The sequence below is a fragment of the Euleptes europaea genome, chromosome 2, assembly GCF_029931775.1.
Source record: "Euleptes europaea isolate rEulEur1 chromosome 2, rEulEur1.hap1, whole genome shotgun sequence".
NCBI lineage: Eukaryota > Metazoa > Chordata > Lepidosauria > Squamata > Sphaerodactylidae > Euleptes > Euleptes europaea.
The window spans coordinates 116,246,710-116,265,935 of NC_079313.1; the positions used below are offsets into that span (position 1 = coordinate 116,246,710).

Here is a 19,226-nt window from a genome sequence, read left to right on the forward strand (position 1 = left end):
TGATGGTCTGCTTTACCCCTGCGCTTATTTTTCTAAAAAGTTTGCGCACTCCCAACTCAACTGGCCCATTTGGGAAAAAGAAGCAGCCGCCGTCTACCATGCTCTGACTACATGGCGACAATTCCTTGAGGGTCCCCGGGTCCCCTTTGAAGTCTGGACAGATCACAAAAATCTGGAGGCACTAACTGGGGCCCATAAACTGTCCGCGAAGCAACTTCGTTGGGCTGACTTCTTTTCCCAATTCCGTTTTGTACTCAAACATGTCCCGGGCAAGCAAAACGTACTGCCGGACGCTCTCTCCAGGTTCCCCCAGTATCCCACCAAAGTTGAGCATCCCACGGTCTCCTTATTCACCCCAGTGCAAAGAAGTCTCTTGCCCACCCTCGCCATCCAGACCAGATCACAGACCCTACGACAGCCCCGCGCGAACCTGACTCCCTCGCCCTCCACAGCCACCCCCCTGGCGCCCGTACGTGCGGACGTGCCACCCTTTCCTCCAATTGTTCCTCCGGTTCCACAACCAGCCTCGTCCACCTCACCGAGTAAGATGGACCTGTCTGATTCCTTCCTGGACTCACTCTGTGCCCTTTGCCAGGCTGAACTCTCCGCTCACACCCTCTCTCCCTCCCTTCTGGAATGTGGCGGTTGCTGGTACAAAGACTCTAAATTATACGTGCCCAAGGACTTGCGGAAGGAAGTGTTAAAATTAGCCCATGGAGCTAAAACAGCAGGGCACTTGGATTCTTGAAAACTCTTCACTTGTTGCGTAGGCAATTCTGGTGGGCGGGCATGCGCACTGATGTGGACTCCTTCGTTCGCGGCTTCCCAACTTGTGCCACTGTCAAACGTTCTCAAGGGAAACCCCCCAGACTCTTGCAACCCTTAGAAATCCCCTCCAGACCCTGGGAAGTCATTGCCATGGATTTTATGACTGACCTCTCTCTTAGTGAGGGTAAAACTGTTCTATGGGTTGTTACGGACCTTTTCTCCAAACAGTTACACCTCATCCCATGCGCAGGTATTCCCTCCGCCCCAAAGCTGGCCCGCCTCTTTGTGTCACATGTCTTCCGTCTACATTCCTTCCCGCGGAAGATAGTGAGCGACAGGGGGGGCACCTATGTGGCCAAATTTTGGAAAGCTTTCCTTAAATTGGTGGGGGTGGAGCAGGGTCTCTCTAGTGCATTCCATCCCCAAACTGATGGGCAAACTGAACGTGTCAATGCTGTGTTAGAATGTTACCTTCGTTATGTCAATTATCACCAAGATAATTGGGTTGAACTGTTGCCTTTTGCTGAATATGCCTACAACAATGCTGTTCACCAATCCACAGGGTTTAGTCCATTTCAAGCTGTATATGGTCAAGACTTTGGTCCTATCGAGCAGCTAAATATTTCCAGGGGGGAGGGCGATGGAGATGTAGCTGCATGGGTAGAGGCAATTCATACCACCTGGCCCTGGCTGATAAAGAATTTGGAACAAGCCAAACGTAAATACAAGGCTCAGTTTGACAAACATCGATCTCCTTGCCAAGACTATAAAGTGGGGGACTTGGTCTACCTGTCTACCAAGAACCTTCGTTCCACCCGTCCTTGTGACAAACTAAGTGCCAAATATGTGGGACCTTATCCCATGTCTCATATCATCAACCCCGTGACAGTGGAACTCACTCTGCCAAAGGCACTCAGACGTATCTATCCAGTTTTCCATGTAAGCCTTTTGAAACCGCACACTCCCTCCCCGGAGTGGCATCCCGACCCGCTTCCTGAGCAACCGGTGATGGTGGGGGGGGGAGGAGCATTTCGAGGTTGCTAAAATCCTGGACTCCCGCATTCGCCACGGCTCCCTCCAGTATCTTGTTCGTTGGAAGCACTTCCCCCCGCCTATGACGAATGGGTACGCGCCTGCGACGTCGCCGCCTCTCGGCTAGTGCGAACCTTCCACTCCACCTACCCCCAGAAGCCAGCCCCCTTTCGGGTCGGGAGGGGGCCCTAAGGGGAGCAGGATGTCAGGAGCGGGCCTGTTCGGCTCCTCGGCTCCTCTGAGGTGTTATGACTTTCTCGCGGCTTCTCGCAGCTGCCTCGCTTTGTTGTTCTAACAGACACTTTATCTCGTGCATTCCTCTCCCGTGGGAAACTGAGTTACTATGCCAACCTGCCATATCAGCTATGCTAATATATATTACTGATTTGCGCCTGCCAGCCATTCTTGGCTTAGTTTGCAAGCACTGTTAACCCGTTTGATTTTTCCAATAAAGTCAACTTGCCTTAGGACTACCTGTCTGGGTTGTTGCTTTTGGGGATTCTTCAGGCCAAGGGCTTACAGGGAGGGGTTTTTCACGTCATCCACTGTCTGCTCCTTTGAACTGGAGATGTTGGGGACTAAACCTGGGACTTTCTGAATGCGAAGCAGAGGCTCTTCCACTGAGTCAGAGCCCCTCCCCATATGAGGCAAAATAGCTGAAATTCCCATGTATTGATCGCTGGAGCTACCAAACAGCATACTGGACAAGCAGAACTGTGAAATTTTCAGAACAGAATACCGTATGTAAATATGGCTTTCTAACAGAATAGGAGAATCCAAAATGAACTGGGTTTTTCCTAGAACAGTTTAAATTTAAAAAAAGAAAAGAAAGTGAAGCCCTGGAAAAATGTCAAGAATTCCAAAAGCATTAGGTGTCACCTGGTTCAGTCGCAGAGAAACACAATAATCAAAAAAGATATTTAGTTTAATACAAATTTTATACAAAGAAAATGTGAAAAAATACTTCCATATGCTAAAAGCAATTATGCTTCACAAATAAGGCCAGCTAGGCTATCTTTTGACACAACTGCAATTCACAAATACTCTGCTCTTGATTTTTGTTTCCTTCTAGTTTTTGCCTTCCCTCTAATGTGTGTACTAGCTGGAGACTGTACAAACTGCGTCCTTTATAAACAATGGGAGAAATCAACATGACTAAAATGTACAACAAAATGTACTGGAATGATATCATACAATTAGTTTTCTCATATACATACATCACCTTTGCTTTTGTTCAATGCTTTTGTATACACAACATACAAAATGGTACTACTGTATTAAGTGTAACAGACAGCGTTTTCATGGGTTACTTTCTCTCTCATACTGTACTGTTTCATGCTTACATAAAAACAAAAATTCCATAAGACATGCTCTAGCCCAGCACCAATGTCCTTTGCCCGCATTTCTTTTAGTAATGAGTCCTCTCTCTGTCTCTAGTTCTTGTTCCCTTTGAAAAGTGTTTCAAAGTCCTTTGGATAGATTTTCTTTTCTTTTTTTTAAAGCAAAAAAAGAGAGAGAGAAAATCTAACAGGAAGCATAAAAAAACAATACAAAAAAACTGTTGTCCTCTCTGGAATTATTGATATTATAACACCAACTAATTGGTATTCAGCTTTCTACCTCCCTTCTCTTAGTGTGAATAAAATTTAAAATCTTTTTTTTTTTTTGTAAACAAATCTCTCTCGTTTTAAATACGCAACACAAAATATGCCCTTTTACATACTTGAGGACCAAAGGATGGAAATTCCTAATTCAACAAAAAAATTTACCGGCCAGTTTTAGCATGAGCTGCACAAACAGATGTGCATAGGCGTTGTTTTCATTTCCAAAGGCAAGTTGAGTGGTTCACAGTCTGCTCTTTCTTAGATCCTAAAGAGGATGAATGATTTATGTGCAACTGCAGTTCCCAGAAGACCATTTCTCTCGCTGTTGTTTGTGATTTAACCTTTCCATCACCAACTTCCAACACTCCTCATACGCTGAAGTCAATACAAATATAAAAAGGAGATGGTACTCTAACATCATCCACAAATTTTACATAATTTACAACTGAAGCATAGATTGACCATGGATTTTAATCAGTCCGGAAGCTTTTTAAAGCCATGGCTAATGCTTCACATTAATGTAGTGTAATTAAACGCTTTGTACACACATACAAAGCTAAAAAGTCTGAACCTTTGAGGTTAATCCAAAGAATTGTGGGGATTTTTTTCCACATTTCTATTACAAAGATTATTATTTATTCCAGCAGTTGCCTGGACTCCTTTGTTAGTTGTTAGACTCTTCGTACTTGGACAGGCATTGTCGTCTGAACATACTGAACTCCCGTTCTCATTGCCACAGTCCCAGCTGTAGGGCTGACTACCACAGGAATGGTCTGTGGGTTAAAACCAAAACAGAAATGTGCATTATGTCAGAGATCACAAGCACACAGTCACAGAAATATATAACTGCTGACCAAGAGAAGTCCTGAGAAAGATACTAGCAGACGTATACTTAGAGAACACAACATAATTGTAGGCCTCTATAACTCTGCCACGCTAAGCAGAGTGCAGGGGAAGGATGTATACTGCTATTGCAATACTTGAAAAAGCAATAAAAATCCTACATGTAAGTATCTTTCTAATACATCTGCAAATAATCCATTAACAGTACAGGACACATGGATTAATACTTTTGAGTTGCATGGTCTTTCCAGAGGGGTAGCCATGTTGGTCTGCTGCTGCAAAATTAAATGGGAGTCTAATAGCACCTTAAAGACTAGCAGAATTTATTCCAGCATCAGCTTTTGAGAGTCAGAGCTCAGCTCTGTCAGTCTCTATGGTGCCCCTGGACTCTTATTTAATTATGCAATTAATAGGCTATCCTCACCCCTAAAAACACAATCACTTCATTACTGAAATAGCACATGAACCCAAATTAGCTAGCAAATGTTATAAATTAGAATATGGGTCCTGAACTTCAAAGCCCCCCTTTCTTAATATTGTCGAAGGCTTTCACGGTCAGAGTTCATTGGTTCTTGCAGTGGAGTACCTGGTGACATGCCTCTTTTGCATCTACGTTCTTGGCCCAATGACCAGGCTGCTGGTCTTGGGTTTGGGAGGCTGAAGGTTCGAGCCCAGCCTCTGCCTCTTCCCCCTCTTCTTGAAGCAGGCTTGGAGCAGGGATGGTTGCATGCTGGCAGCCCTGTTGCTGCCAGTCAGACTCTTCCCAAGGGAAGAGGTGGGTGTCCTGTCTGCTATGTGGGTGACGCTCCCCTATGGGCTATGGAAGGCCACTCCGGCCATGTGCCTCTGATGGGGTTGTGCTGTCACTAGGCCTTTTCTTTCTCCCTGACCTCTGGCGCTCCATATAGGGAGAAGTGTAATTGAGGGGAAGTGGCTGCATTAGCAGGCCATGATTGGCTTTCTAACTGTATGCCACTCAGAGGAATGTCACTGGTTACTGCTGCCAGGTCTGCTATGGACTCGTGAGCTCACTATGAGGTCTGCACCTTGTGGGATAGGGGCATGTGTAGGTTTCTCCCCCCCCCCTTGTGGAATGCCCACTGGGATATGATTAGAGCAGCAGCTATTACGTTGGCAGCTGGTTGTCACCCCGGCAGTGGCCCTCAGGATTGAACTGTAAATGTACATGCTGCATATGATATGGACAAATAATTGTAAAATTATGTGATGGGAATGGCAGAAATTCCCTCAAGGTCCTTCATATATTTACCCTTTCAAATGAACCCGCATAAGCAAGATTATGTCATAAACAGACAGTAGGAATGAATGCAGTTTCCCCATGTTAAAAAGTTCAGTGTGGCTCCACGTTAGTCAAGCAAGCTGCAGACCAACAGTAAAAAGCCAAAAAAGGATCACAACCCAACCTAAGCTTGGGAAAAATTCTTTGCCATTCTGAAATATGGCAGAGGTCAAATATAATGAATAATGTAAAATAAAACCCACCTACTAGGTCTCCTCAAAAAATAAATTTTTGGACCATCCTACATCCCATCTTCTATTTGCAACAAGTCCCTCATGCCCCAAAGAAAAGTTCTCAAGTTTTTAGACTCCTTAAAGATCACAAAATAATATAACTGGCTGAGGTACCAGACTTAAAATGATACAATATCCTTTACCTATTTATTCCAACTACCTTGACTCTAATGAAGTTGGGTGTTTGTTTGTTTTTTTGGCTTCCCAATGAGTTCAGAGTTTGTTCTTGGTAAAATCTCTCTGCTGAGCATGGAAGTTTTGGGGACTGATGAAGTATTGGATGAAAAGCTAAATAGGATTCACCTCTGCCTAACATATGGTAATTACAACAATAGACATCAAAATGACCAAGGGGTTATTAAACGGGCATGGAATAGGATCTTAATCAACATTTTTCTTCTCAGCAGTCCCCAATGCCCTAAGGCAATATGGCAACTCCAGAAATCTGGAGCGTACATTCAATCGAATGGGTCTCTTCACTCAATGTAAACTTGGAGACCTAGTATCAAATAGAGATTAATTGCAAAACAGGAGGGACTATATATTTATAGTGACATGTATGCAAGAAGACAGCTGAAAAGATAACTACATGCTGACTAGACTTGGAATTCTTGCTTGGCCCCATTACAGAATGTATGGCATGAGGGAGATGGAATGCTGTACAGCAAAGTAAGGCATTTTGCAATGCAAACTTGAGATCTGAGACCAGTGAATTCATATATCCTGATAACAGAGGAGACAACCCCATCCCACCCCAAATAGTGTTTCAATGCCAGGAGCAGTACTTACAATTGTGGGTTGAGTAGTTGGAATATAGGTGGTGGTCTGCGGTACCTGGACCAGTTTTACAGGCTGGCTGCTTGTCACACCTGTTGCTATCTGCAGAGGCAGCACAGGGAACCTCAGTGAAAGGTTCAGCTTTTACATAAAGGCCACCTATTTATCATCATCATCATCATCGAAATTCATCAAATGCTTGGCTCGTATTTAAAATTTACATCTCAATGAATTCACAGGTTACATTTTTGTTAATAAAAACAAAATTCAAAATATGGATGTGAACAGGTACACAAACTGATGTTTCAGAAAAGTATAACAATTGTGTGAAAGCAGTCTGAGGTAGACAGCAGATAGCATGGCAGTAATGCCAGATTATAGCATACAAAGCATTACTATCAACAACTTTGCTATGTTTCCAATTGGTCAGGTACACCCCTGTTTCTTGAGGCTTTAAAGCTGAGCAAGTGGCCACCCTAGACTTTCCCCTCCCTCCAGCATATGATGTTCCTAGAACTTTAAGGAAACACCTTTAACAACATATGAAGCCTAGATGCCAACCTACATAATTTTATTTTCACAAAAAGAAAGGGCTCTCGAAGAGGTTGTGAATCCTGTTATCAGAGAGTGGCTAGCTGAGATGCCATCTTGAAATTAACATACAGGGGGAACAAGAAAAAAGATTTCTCTGACATAAAAGTTTGGGATGAAGGGATTAAATACAGAGTGGCAGTTCATACTATGGCAACTAGTTTTATTGGTCTGAGTTTCAGAAATTTGATGGTGCTGAACTGGTAGAGGATGAAATAAGAGAGATCTTGGGCTTATAGTGGATTGCTTTGATGTAAATGTTGACAGAATGCGGCAGTGATGAACAAAGCAATCTGCATGCTGGGAATTATTCAGAAAAGCATTGAAAAGTAAACAGCCAATGTTGTAATAATGCCTTTGAATGGTGCAGCCTCATTTGGAGGCCAGTTCTAGTTGCTGTATCTCAAAAAGGTATTTCAGAGTTGGAAAAAGGGCAGAAGAGGACAACCTCAATGATTAAGTAGTTAGAGTGCCTTCCTTGTGATGAAAGGCTAAATAGCACGGGACCTCAGTTTACTAAAAAGTCAACTAAGGGGGGGGAACATGATAAGAGATTTACAAAATTATGCACTGTTTGGAGTAACTAGATAAGAGATAACTTTTTCTCACTTCTCAGTAACAGTGAAATTTGGGTACACCCAACAAAGTTAACAGGCAATAAGATTCAATGAGTAAATGAGTTGTGGAAATCACTGCCAGAGAATGTAGTGATGGCCAGGTGCATAAATGATTTTATGGGATTTTAACAGCATTAGACAGATTTAACAGTATTAGACAGGCCCTGCAAAACTGAGTGAGATCCCACAGGGCCCAAGTCTCATCTGAGAGAGAGTTCCACCAGGCTGGGGACAGGGCGGAAAAGGCCCTGGCTGAGGATGGCCACACACTTCTCGAGCCGGGGACAACCAGAAGATTGGCATCTGCGGTGCGTAATGCTCTCTGGGGGGGCACATCGGGTTCTCTGTTCTTCCATTTTAGCCCCCAAACCACCCTTTGTAGCGGGTTAGGCTAAGATAGAGTAACTGGTCCAAGGTCACCCACTGACTTTTATGGCCTGTTAGGATTTTAGCCTGGATTTCCTTAGGCCTAGTCCAACACTCTAACCACTGCACCACCCAGCCTTCCAATGGTTTGAACGTATTTGATAGTAAAGCATAATGCATTATCTATATTCTAATTCATACAATTTTCACAACATTAATAAGCTTCACTTCATATACCTGATTTAACTACCTGAATGCAGCCCTACAGAACACTAAGCATTTATTTTTAAAAAATCGCCTTGGGTTCACTTTGTGTAAAAAATGTAGCATGCAAGCATTTGAACAAATAAAGACATAAAACTGTGTAAAAATGGGGCAACATGAACAACAGTTTCAGAACTGGGCTTTGGACTAAGGGCAGCAGAACTGGCCTATTAAGAGGTATGCAAAGCACGTGCGGCCTGCATTTCAAAAACCTACGTAGGAGAAATGCTGATAGGCAATGATGACAAACCAGAGCTGTCACCAAATATGTTCTGAAATGCTATGTAATTTCTTTACAACAGGTTGAAAGGAAGGGGCAGCAACCCCCCACCCCCCCACTTGGAGACATTCTTGTCCTATCCTTCCAAAAAAATGTCCCTACTTTCCCCTTGACACACTGTCAAGGTAACTAGAGGGCAATAATTTACAAATTCAACACAAAGATAGGTTGAAGCATGGAAAGCAATACTCACTGTAACACTCTCCTTGTTCTTTTCTACAGCTGTCTCTTTTTCTTTTGGAGTACTGGCAGTTTCTGCAGGTGAAGGCTGTGCACTGGAAGAAGGCTGCGATGATTTATTTAATGTTTCTGTGCTAATTTCAGTATCCGTTTCTTGCTGCGTTGCAGTGGCTGAAAGAAAAAACAAGTGGAACACAAATAAAACGCCAGCTAGTGGTGTGCACCAAGACATGTGCACTCGCAAACAGGTTAAAAGATAAATATCTTAACTGTAATAGTGGTAGTGGATTACCTGACTGGGTGCAGGATTTCATATGTTCTGGCCAGTGAGCTTGCTGACAAGGGTAGTCACAGTAGCTGGTGTTCCAGCAACAGTAGAAAATGGCTTCTTTCTTGCAGTTGGCACACCACTGCTTCTTCTTGGTTTCATCCACAGCTTGCTGCTTTTCCAGCTCTAGCTGCTTCTTCACTTCCGCAATCAAGCGATCTCGCTCCTGTTCTAAACTCTGTCGCATTTCAGCCATTGTGAGTTCTAGTCAACAGACGGACATCGTGGAGTAAGCAGTAGGTCCAATGGTTAAAGAAGAAACTACCCATTAGAATTCAGATTTAGCTCTAGAGAGACTCGTGACTTCTGGGTGGAAGACGTGATCCTTTATGTTCTAACGATAAATGTTGTATGTGGAGAAATCTGACTGCCTATCTAGTAATTAAAATTCTGTTAAAATAATCAAGACCGCAGTAAATTACCATCAATCAACAGTATAATGTAATGCATATTGTTTCTTAAAAACACAGAAAACTGTTTTAAATTATGTTTCAGGAATTAACTTCAGAACTGACTATAAATGTGAGCAGGACTACGACATATCATGTCCCATCACATTTTCTACTCCTTCATATAAGGACAATTTGCACCAACACCAAGTCGCAACTGGGATATTGCCACAGCCCATTACAAGTCCCTCATTTATGTGGTTGACAGCACTGTTATTTGGATGTGCATTTTTATACCCAGGTTGTGTTTCATTTCTGAGAGTTCCTGCTGATGTAACCACTGAAGCTTCTCTATTTCAATTCTCAAACGACGAATCTGTAATATCAAAGAGATAATTAGGGCTGTCACTCAATGAAAGAACCTGACCTGATTAACACTGCAATACTTAACAGACCAACTAGTTAAATACGCCTATGAATAAAACAGAAGAAAACATCTTCTTTGTTTTTTAAAAAAGATATATGCACACAGCAGGCACCATCTTAAAAGAAGCACGGCCCCCTGTATGAGTGATAAGGACAAATGCCTCTTCTAAGAAGGTGCTTGCCACCCATGGATTTTGAAGTTCTTACATTAAAATCTACTACCTGATTAATCAGGGACAACTTTTTAAAATCAAAAGATTTTTAAATGATGACTAATCTGTTAATCGTACTAAACAGTGCAGCCCTAGAAATAATGTTTAATAAAATGGAATATAAAGGATTTGTTTTAAAAGCTCTAAACTCTTCCAAATTAATATTTGAAAAAATATAGGGCTAACAAACTATCTGATTGCTGCTTTTAATGAGTTGATTAAAAACAGTGTTTTCAGAGACGGTAGTATTTAAGAATACTTAATAAGCTTCCTTTTCCCAGTCATATTCTGCAAATATCCCCATTAACATAGCTTGCAGGAATCAATGTGAATTTTATGTTAATGTTTTTAAAATGATCTGAGGCAGAGCTGAAAACAAGGCAGCAGACTGTGACATTCTGATAATTCCAACTGTATACAGAATGGAAAGTGGAGAGAGAAAACACCACTGAACTCAGCCCCAATAAACCTTCCACACTAATTTATTCTGCATGGTGTAATGGTTAAAGTGTCAGATTAGGAGCTGGGAAACCCAGGTTCGAATTCCCACTCTGCCATGGAAGCTTGCTGGGTGACCTTGGGCCAGTCACATACTCTCAGCCTAACCTACCTTCACAGGGTTGTTGTGAGGATAAAAGGGAGGAGAGGAGAATGATGGAAGCATCTTTGGGTCCCCAATGGGGAGAAAGTTGGGAAATAAATTAAGTAAATAAATGAATATTAACGGATAGCAATAAATGGGCCTTTTTCCTGTTTTACAGGTAATCAGCAATACAATCTCATGCAGAGATCAGTCTAAGTTCACTGACTTGAATACATTTAGATTGGAGTAACTCTGCGTAGGACTGCCATGCAGACTTTTAAAAAGAAAACAAAAGGCCAAAAAGGAAATTTCATACAATCTTCAAAAAACATGTCAAGCAGAAAAAGAGCACCCTGCGGGAAGAAAACCTTTTGGGATGTTTTTAGCTTGATGTCCTCTGTGTTATATGGACCAGGATTAATACATCTGTCTGCATTAATTAAATACTGGGTGGCTTAACTGATGAGATCAGTAATAGTCTCAGACACTTAAGCCTCAATGCTGCAGCAAAACTGGCTTACAGAAAAATAGCTCTGAGAACTTCCTTTAAAGGTGAAGTTTTTCTATTAAAAAGACATCAGGATAAACATGTGAAACTTTAATTAATCGTGAGTTGAACACACAACTCCAGGTAACTTGGGCCTTTTAATACAGCTGTAACACATCCCAAATCTCTTCTCTTTTCTATGATGGACATGCATGGATGAGTAGGGGCAGTGGAGGGAGAAAAGATGAGAAAGAGGTTCTCCTATTTTATTTCTCATCTTCCATATCAAATGAGTTTTCCCAACACAAGATCAAATACAAGAAACAAAGGTACTATGAAACATGAGAAGATGACAGGAATTTAGTTGATCAAAATGTGAACTGGACCTAGGATAATCTATTTGTGTAAACCATTTCAGTAAAGGGATTTGGTTTAAGAACAGAAGTTCCTAAGAAATCTTAGAATAATGAGCTGGCTAGGCATTTCAGAAAGTCATGTTAGTTGAGAGTCATTTTAGTTTCAGTAGTATTTTATTTATTTACTAAATTATTTATACTCTGCCTTTTTTCTTGGCTCATGTATGAATAAGATTGCAGTAAGGAACCGTTTCCAGCATCCAATCAACAGTTTTCGTAGTGGTTGCAATGTGATTGAGAGGCAGCTTTTAAAAAGGCACATATCTGAGTATGACTAAGCAGTTTTATATTTCATTTTCAAAAAGCCACATGAGGCGAATGAGAACTGATACTGACCTCAGCAATTGTACTTCCAGTGGTATTTTTCGAAAGGTCATTGTATATTTCCGTCATTGTTCCTTTTATGGCATCCATCATCTGTTAAAGAAAAAAAGCCAATTTTATTATACTTCATAATTTTAAGTATTAATTACTAGAAAGCTTATTTATGTTAAAAGCAGGTAAGACAGAAACATAAAACAAAAAGACGTTTTCTATCACACATCGGAGGAAGTGACATTCAGCCTCTGAATACAAATGGTGCAACATATATTGTTCTGAGCACAATTCCAAGTGTGAATGATGACCTCTAAAGTCTTGAAAGTCAAACAGCTCATTCCCGAGCCTGGGGGCTGAATGGGCTTAGGAGGCGACCAGCCCTCTATGCCGGCGTCTGTGCCAGCGCAAGTGCTCGCACCAGTATCCTGGGAGGCGTTTTGGGGCGGTGGGGCTGTCGGTAGGCTGCCTCCTAACCCCTTTCAGCCAGGGAACGCCCTTCGGAAACAGTGGTGCTGCACCAGCTTTTTGATAGTGCAGCATCGCTGTTTTCAATGGTGCTATTTTCCCCATTTCAGCATTTTTGTTTTTAAAAGGGGGGGTTTTCCCCTGCAGTGGCCGCAAATCCTCTTTGGAGGCACCATGGCAGTGCCTCGGCCATGCCATCCTTGGCCACTGCAGGGCCTTGTAAATTATTTTAATAGAATTGGATTAAATTTTTTGACAAACATTAATAAATAATTTTTTTAATGCTCTCCCACATAACAAGTCCATGCATGTAGTAAACTAGCACATTTTGGCATGTAGTAAGTTCTGGAACTGTCTCCCCAGGGAGATCAGTCTGTCCCTTTCTGTTGCCGTCTTCTGTAAGTGGGTGAAAACCTTTTTGTTTCATTTGACATTCCCTCAATGATCCTTCCTTCCTAACCAATGCTTTAATTGCTGTTTTTAATGTTTGCCATGTATTTTAGAGAGCCAACATGGTATAGTGTTTAAGGTGTCGGACTAGGACTTGGGAAACGAAAGGTTCAAATCCCCACTCATGCCATGGAACTTGCTGGGTGGCCTGGGACCAGTCATACATTTGAACCCTGACCCTGGCTAGTATTTCGATGGTTTCTAAGGAATACCAGGGTCATGAGGTGGAGGCAGGCACCAGCAAACCACCTCCAAAGTCTCTTGGCTTGAAAACCCTACGGGGTCGCCATAAATCAGCTGTGATTGGATGGCAAAAAATAATAATTCTATTCTAACTTTGTTTTCTGCTGGTTTTAATGATGTGTGTCTTAGGAGGGTGGATTTTTATGGTTTTAAAATGTGGTTTTATCATATATGTTTTAAATTGTTAGCTGCCTTGGTGACCCTTGCCAGGACAGAAAGGTAGGATACAAATTTTGCAAACAAATAAATAAATAGCATATGGCAAAGTATTACCCTGTCCCCAATATGCTTGTTCCTATATAGAGATGCATTTAAGAACATGAGCATATATACCCTGCCCTGAAGTGCTATAATCTAGAATTCAGCTATCACAGAACTTGGCTACACCTTACATTCTCCATGCAAAAAAAATACCGTAACTATTTGTAGTCAAGCTCTGACTAGATACATTCTCACAACTCTCCAAAGTTGGTCAAAGAAAGATGGAGATGATTGTCCAAGGCAGAGGGTAATCCATACAAAAAAGGGAAACAAGAACGCTGCCTCAAGCAGGTCTCTGCAGAGGTGGCATATAAATTTTCTAAATAAACTGCTGCCTTTCTCTCCTTAGCAGCTAATTTTCTCTGATTCTTCCCACCCAATTCCTAAAATTGTCCATGTCTTAATTCCTCACATCACTCCATTTTTCTCATCATAAATTAAAGCTCTATCCAAACTTTGTCTCCAGATTCAGACAATTAATATAAGATTTTAGAAGTTAACTTGACTGCTTCATCAAGAGTAGATAATTGAGAAGACAAACATCTCAAAAGATACACTTCCATCATTTAAAGAACTGCTAACTGGTTGGGAAACAGGGACATCTGAATATGTCTAAGCTACATTTTTTTTTTAAAAAAAGAAAATGCAACACAGAAAGAGTAGGAGATCCAAGCTGCTTTACCTCATGACTTAAAACCTGAACAAAAATGGGATTACTTACTCATTATCATCGTTCTTCCTGTTGAACTGCCCTGTGTAGTCCCACTATTGGTTATCGTACGCCAGCTGTAACACATGGGGAAACTTTCACAGCAGTATTTTAAACTGGCCGCCTATGCACTTAAGGACGGATTTTCAGTGAAGCACTTTTTACAGCCTGGCCCTTTCATTCATTCTGGAACATCTCCCATTCATCCTCCGGAAAGGATTTTAGGGTGGACATACGCTATCCCAATTTATCAACACAACAATGAATGTTAGACTAGACTAGAGATAAGGACTTATCCAAGGCTAACCAGTAAACTTCAGGATCTAGAAACCGGTCCAAGAGCACAGTTCTTTCCACTGTATCATAGTATGTCACTAAGAAATGCAACTGGTCAAGTATATGGCAACAAGCTTACTGTAGTGGAGAAATTCCTTAGCTCTTAAACATAAGTATAGATTGTCTTGGCTTGCAGCAGCTCCATCTTGTTATCAAAACAGCACCAATTACCAGCAAACACAGAGGAATGATACTTGAACATATATAAGCCTGAAAAAGGGGGGGGGGGGGAGATCCAACAGAAGTAATGCATACTGAATATCAATTGGTGCAATTCAGCACATAGTAAAGTATGCTTGAATCGGACAGAAATAGTAAATCCATATCCCTTCTCAGACACTCATAGACACTGTGTAACCAGCCATAATTGTTGGGGGGAGCTTGCTATGAATGTGGCGCTAAGCCCTCTAGACATGCCGAAAATACTGGAGGAGCAAAATATTTGCAAACAATCCGTAGCTACTAATTCATGGGACTGTCCTGCCAGCCAAATCTGGAAGGAAAACTATTTCCAAGAAAGGAAAGGTGAGAGGTATGGAAGCAGAAGAGGCAGGGAGTGAGTGAGGAATAGCAAGTAAGGTATTCAGGAAACAAATCAAGTATGCGGGGGAAACAGACGAAAGTGTGGGTACAGTGGGAGAAGGGGAAGAGAAGGATAAAAGCAGGAGAAGCATGGCAGGGGGCCCAGGAAGGGGTTAAATTTTCCCTCCTCTGGGAGACCCTGAGGATTCTACCATGTTATTCTATAAAGCATCCAGGCCCAGAACTTAAAAAGGAAGATACAGAGCTATGGTTCCACATACACCAGGCATCCCTCTCCAGATTTACATTTCTCGTTTTAAAAAAAGATGCCTCTAGTCCTTTCACTTAAAAAAGATATAAGGGAAAATGTGCGAGCAGTATTCCACTGGATTGTTTTCCAAGAGATGGGTAAAAGGAAGCTGTAGTAGGGCTCTGGAGTTGCCTCTTGTCCCAAGACAGTTAACCTCCTTTCAAATGAACTCATTCTTGTCTATCCTGTTCTGTAACTTCTTTCCCTTTCCTCCTTTCTGTTTGCTTCCTCTCCTCCTTAACGCCAACAGCAGCAAATAAGAGTAGGGGCCAGAATATCTGAGCTAGAACTATGCTATTTTTAGATTGGCTCCTCTGTCTGAAGTATGGAATTCACTTCGGGTCAGGGCACAAGAGGAGAAACAGTAACAGAGAATAGTGTGCCCTGTCTCATTCAGCCTGATAATCTTAAAAACAAAAAACAAATAGTGTCATCTACCTTACTCCAATAAACCTGTTCCTGTCAAGATGTGAAGAATGCCATGGGCAGCCCATTCCTGACCTCCAAGGACGAAAGTCCTCAGGAAGCCAAAAAGTGGCTGTGCAGGTGTTGGGGCCCCCTGTGCCAGTGCCCGTGCTACTTACTCCACGCAGAGTGGCCCCAATGCCGGCAGGGATGCCCGGACGCTAGTCTCCCGATGCTGCCATGGCAGCACTGCTCAGGGACGCTGGCTGGGCCTTCCACCGGTGTCCCACTGGCGCAAAGGCCTGCGCCGGAATCCCGGGGGGAGTTCCCAGGGCGTGCTGGGGAGAAGAGCTGCCAGTAGGCAGCTTCCTATCCCCTTTTGGCCCAGCACGGTGGCGGGGAGAACAGCGTTGCTGCAACTGTTTATTTGCAGGTGCAGCCTCACTTTCTCAATGGGGCAAAAAGCCCCATTTAAAATTTTAAAAGCTGGCAAAATGGGTTTGGAGGCTCCGCTGCGATGCCTCAGCCACGCTGTCCCCGGCCGCCAAAAGGTAAGGAATGGGCTGTAATTCACCCATGAATAACCTCTGTCTTTAAAGGACTGAAAAGAATACAATGCTTAGGAAAGCCTCAATCCCAGAATCTTTAATTCAGAACAAACACGGCAACGTAGAGACCAAAGAACTGTTACTCTAACACCTCTCACTACAGAAAAGGATCTAAATAAGTTTGGTTCAAGGATAAACCCTGTTCTCAGTGCCAAGACTGAAAATACATCATGGGCTTGTACAGTACCTTTTCATCACCACAATGTAAATATGTATACCTATACCAGGTATAGATCTTAAATATCTAGGTTGGAGGAACTGTCTTGCAGTGAACTCATGTTTTTCCTTTTTTAGTAATTAAGGCACTGGCTATTAGTCATCATTGCCTCCAAAAAACAACAACACACCATTCTAAACTCGCTGCCAGTCAAATTAGGCAAAGCTGGGCTGTATGATTCAATGCCCTTGGTAAAAAGCAACGTCAGATGTGAAACTCAACTCCTACTCCGCATACCAACTCAGATTTATGTCTTCCAAAATCTCTTAAGAGCAGAACATAAAAGCAAGAGTTAAACGTTAAACACGCTCATAACATTATAGCACAATGCTTTTCCTTGGATAACTGACGATATGCCATGTTGCAGATTTTTGTAAAATAAAGTATTTGTATTAATTTCATGAATCTTCAAAATCATTTTTTTAATTTCGTTTTTTTTTTGGTGGTCTCATACCACAACACTAATTACAAATGCTAACATTTCAAATATTTTTTAAAGAAATCACCAGCAAAACAAGTTCCCAAGGAATGCATACAAACATTTTATAAATTATATAAGATATAGTTAGATGATATTACATTCACCTTTGATGCTACCATTCTCCCTCCTTCTAAAAAAATTCAGAATGTCATATGTCCACTTTTAAATCATTGTCATTTGTCAGACTATTATCTAGGAGAGTGGTTTGAATCCCTACTTTGCCATGGAAGCTTGCTGGGTGAATTTGGGCTAGTCATATACTCTCAATCTAACCTACCTCACAGGTTCTCATAGGTTATCCGGGCTGTGTAACCGTGGTCTTGGTATTTTCTTTCCTGACCTTCAGTGTTACTCCTCTGAAGATGCCGGCCACAGCTGCTGGCGAAACGTCAGGAAAGAAAATACCAAGACCACGGTTACACAGCCCGGATAACCTACGAGAACCAATGAACTCTGACCGTGAAAGCATTCGACAATAGACTACCTCACAGGGTTGTTGTAAAGATAAAATGGAGAAGGGGAGATTGTTGTAAGCCACTTTGGATCACCAATGAGGAGAAAAAAGTGGAGCAGTAAATAAAGTGAAGAAATAAACTTATCCATATGCTTAGGGGACCTCTTGGATACGTCTCATGCAGCTGAATGAAACATTACTACTGACACTGGTGAAGCTGTGGTTTGTATTTGTGAACTGCAAAATAATTTAGTCAATTAATATCATAATGGACAGGGATAGCCTCTCTGCTTTTAACAGATAGTTGATCAATGACCATTGTAGAATCTAGGCCTTAGATAAGCACCTCAAACTTAAAATCTTATTCAACAAATTAATGAATTAGGTAACTATAGTGAGATTAAACATATTCAGGTTTGCTGTTGTTTCAGGATGATTTACACTCCACAGTACCTTTTGGCCTCTCACCCCAAAATTTCTAGCTATGGACATGAAAGCACATGAAAGGACATGTATAGGCAGAAAGAAACCTGCCAAAGATAGTAAGTGCAATTATAATCACAAAATATCATTATGAAGTGTAAACATGCATCCATTCAAGATCAGGAATGCTAAACAGCTGCAACACATTCGCACATCTGAGCTGGTTTCTTTCCTACATTCCTGGCCTAAATCCCAATCTTAGTTTTTTTTTTACAAAACTAGGACAAGAAAAACAGTTGTGCTTCTAGCTACACCTTAGCAGCCAGTTTAAAATATTGCTGTAAAGGTTCTTCCATGTGATCAAAGGTTAATCCTTATCAATGTGAAAGCAAGGGAACAATTACTCAGAAGAGTAGATCACCCACTCTGTTGCACATTAGTGAGTGCCTAACCTTCAAGGTAAATTTATTAAAAACATGTTTGTTTTTTAAGGAGAGAAACCAACTTACTTTACTAGTATACTTAGCAATATCTGCAGCCACATCTGCTGAAGCTGTTGCTATTGGCAAGTCTGAATTGACTGAGGATGAAAGTGTACTTGCTGATCCAGAACTGGTTACTATAGAAACAGGCTGAGTGCTTGTAACCAAGGTGATCGTTGATGTTGAAGTACTTTGAGTAATTTCCTTTTGCTGTACAGCTAAGGAGACAAAACACAATTCTACAAGTGAATATTTCCATGCATTTGAAAAAATGAAAACTGGCAAATTCTTTTCTAAATGTTACTAAACAATCTTTTAACTACATCCTAAACATTTACATAGGAATATCTGTGTTAACCCAACCCACAGCAATGGTGACATATCACACTTTGTGACAGTATGCAGCCAGAGCCATTTGTATACTTCTAATGAAAAATGTGTATGCACAGGGGAAGAAAATCTGAGGACAAGGTAGTTAGGAATTGATTGCATCTTTTAGTCACATAAGCCCACAGCCTACTAGGTCACACCCTGGGGGGCCAGTCACACTTTCAGCCTAACCTACCTCACAGGACTGTTGTTAGGATAAAATGGAGAAGGGGAGTATGTTGTAAGAAAAGTGGGGTAGAAACGAAGTAAATAAATTTACTTTGAGAACCATAAGGTAAAGGTAAGGGTCCCCTGTGCAAGCACCGGGTCATTCCTGACCCATGGGGTGACGTTACATCCCGACGTTTCCAAGGCAGACTTTGTTTGTGGGGTGGTTTGCCAGTGCCTTCCCCAGTCATCTTCCCTTTACCCCCAGCAAGCTGGGTACTCATTTTACCAACCTCGGAAGGATGGAAG

The 19,226-nt window shown here is 41.8% G+C and overlaps 1 protein-coding gene across 7 annotated transcripts in view; it reads right to left on the reverse strand.

The window, feature by feature from the left end:
• Nucleotides 1-3,614: 3,614 nt before the first annotated feature.
• The window catches only part of ZMYND8 (zinc finger MYND-type containing 8), a 97,826-nt gene continuing 82,214 nt past the window's right edge, over nt 3,615-19,226 (reverse strand). For 6 of the 7 annotated variants that reach the window (XM_056867444.1, XM_056867447.1, XM_056867442.1 and 3 more), the window contains 7 exons: nt 18,408-18,598; nt 12,033-12,113; nt 9,870-9,948; nt 9,148-9,387; nt 8,869-9,026; nt 6,570-6,659; nt 3,615-4,177 (listed from right to left, as the gene is read on the reverse strand). In XM_056867444.1, the coding sequence (XP_056723422.1) occupies nt 4,076-4,177; nt 6,570-6,659; nt 8,869-9,026; nt 9,148-9,387; nt 9,870-9,948; nt 12,033-12,113; nt 18,408-18,598 (941 nt within the window). In that variant the 3' untranslated portion in view covers nt 3,615-4,075. The remainder of the gene's footprint in view (nt 4,178-6,569; nt 6,660-8,868; nt 9,027-9,147; nt 9,388-9,869; nt 9,949-12,032; nt 12,114-18,407; nt 18,599-19,226) is intronic. The other variant, XM_056867448.1, reaches the window with a different exon arrangement.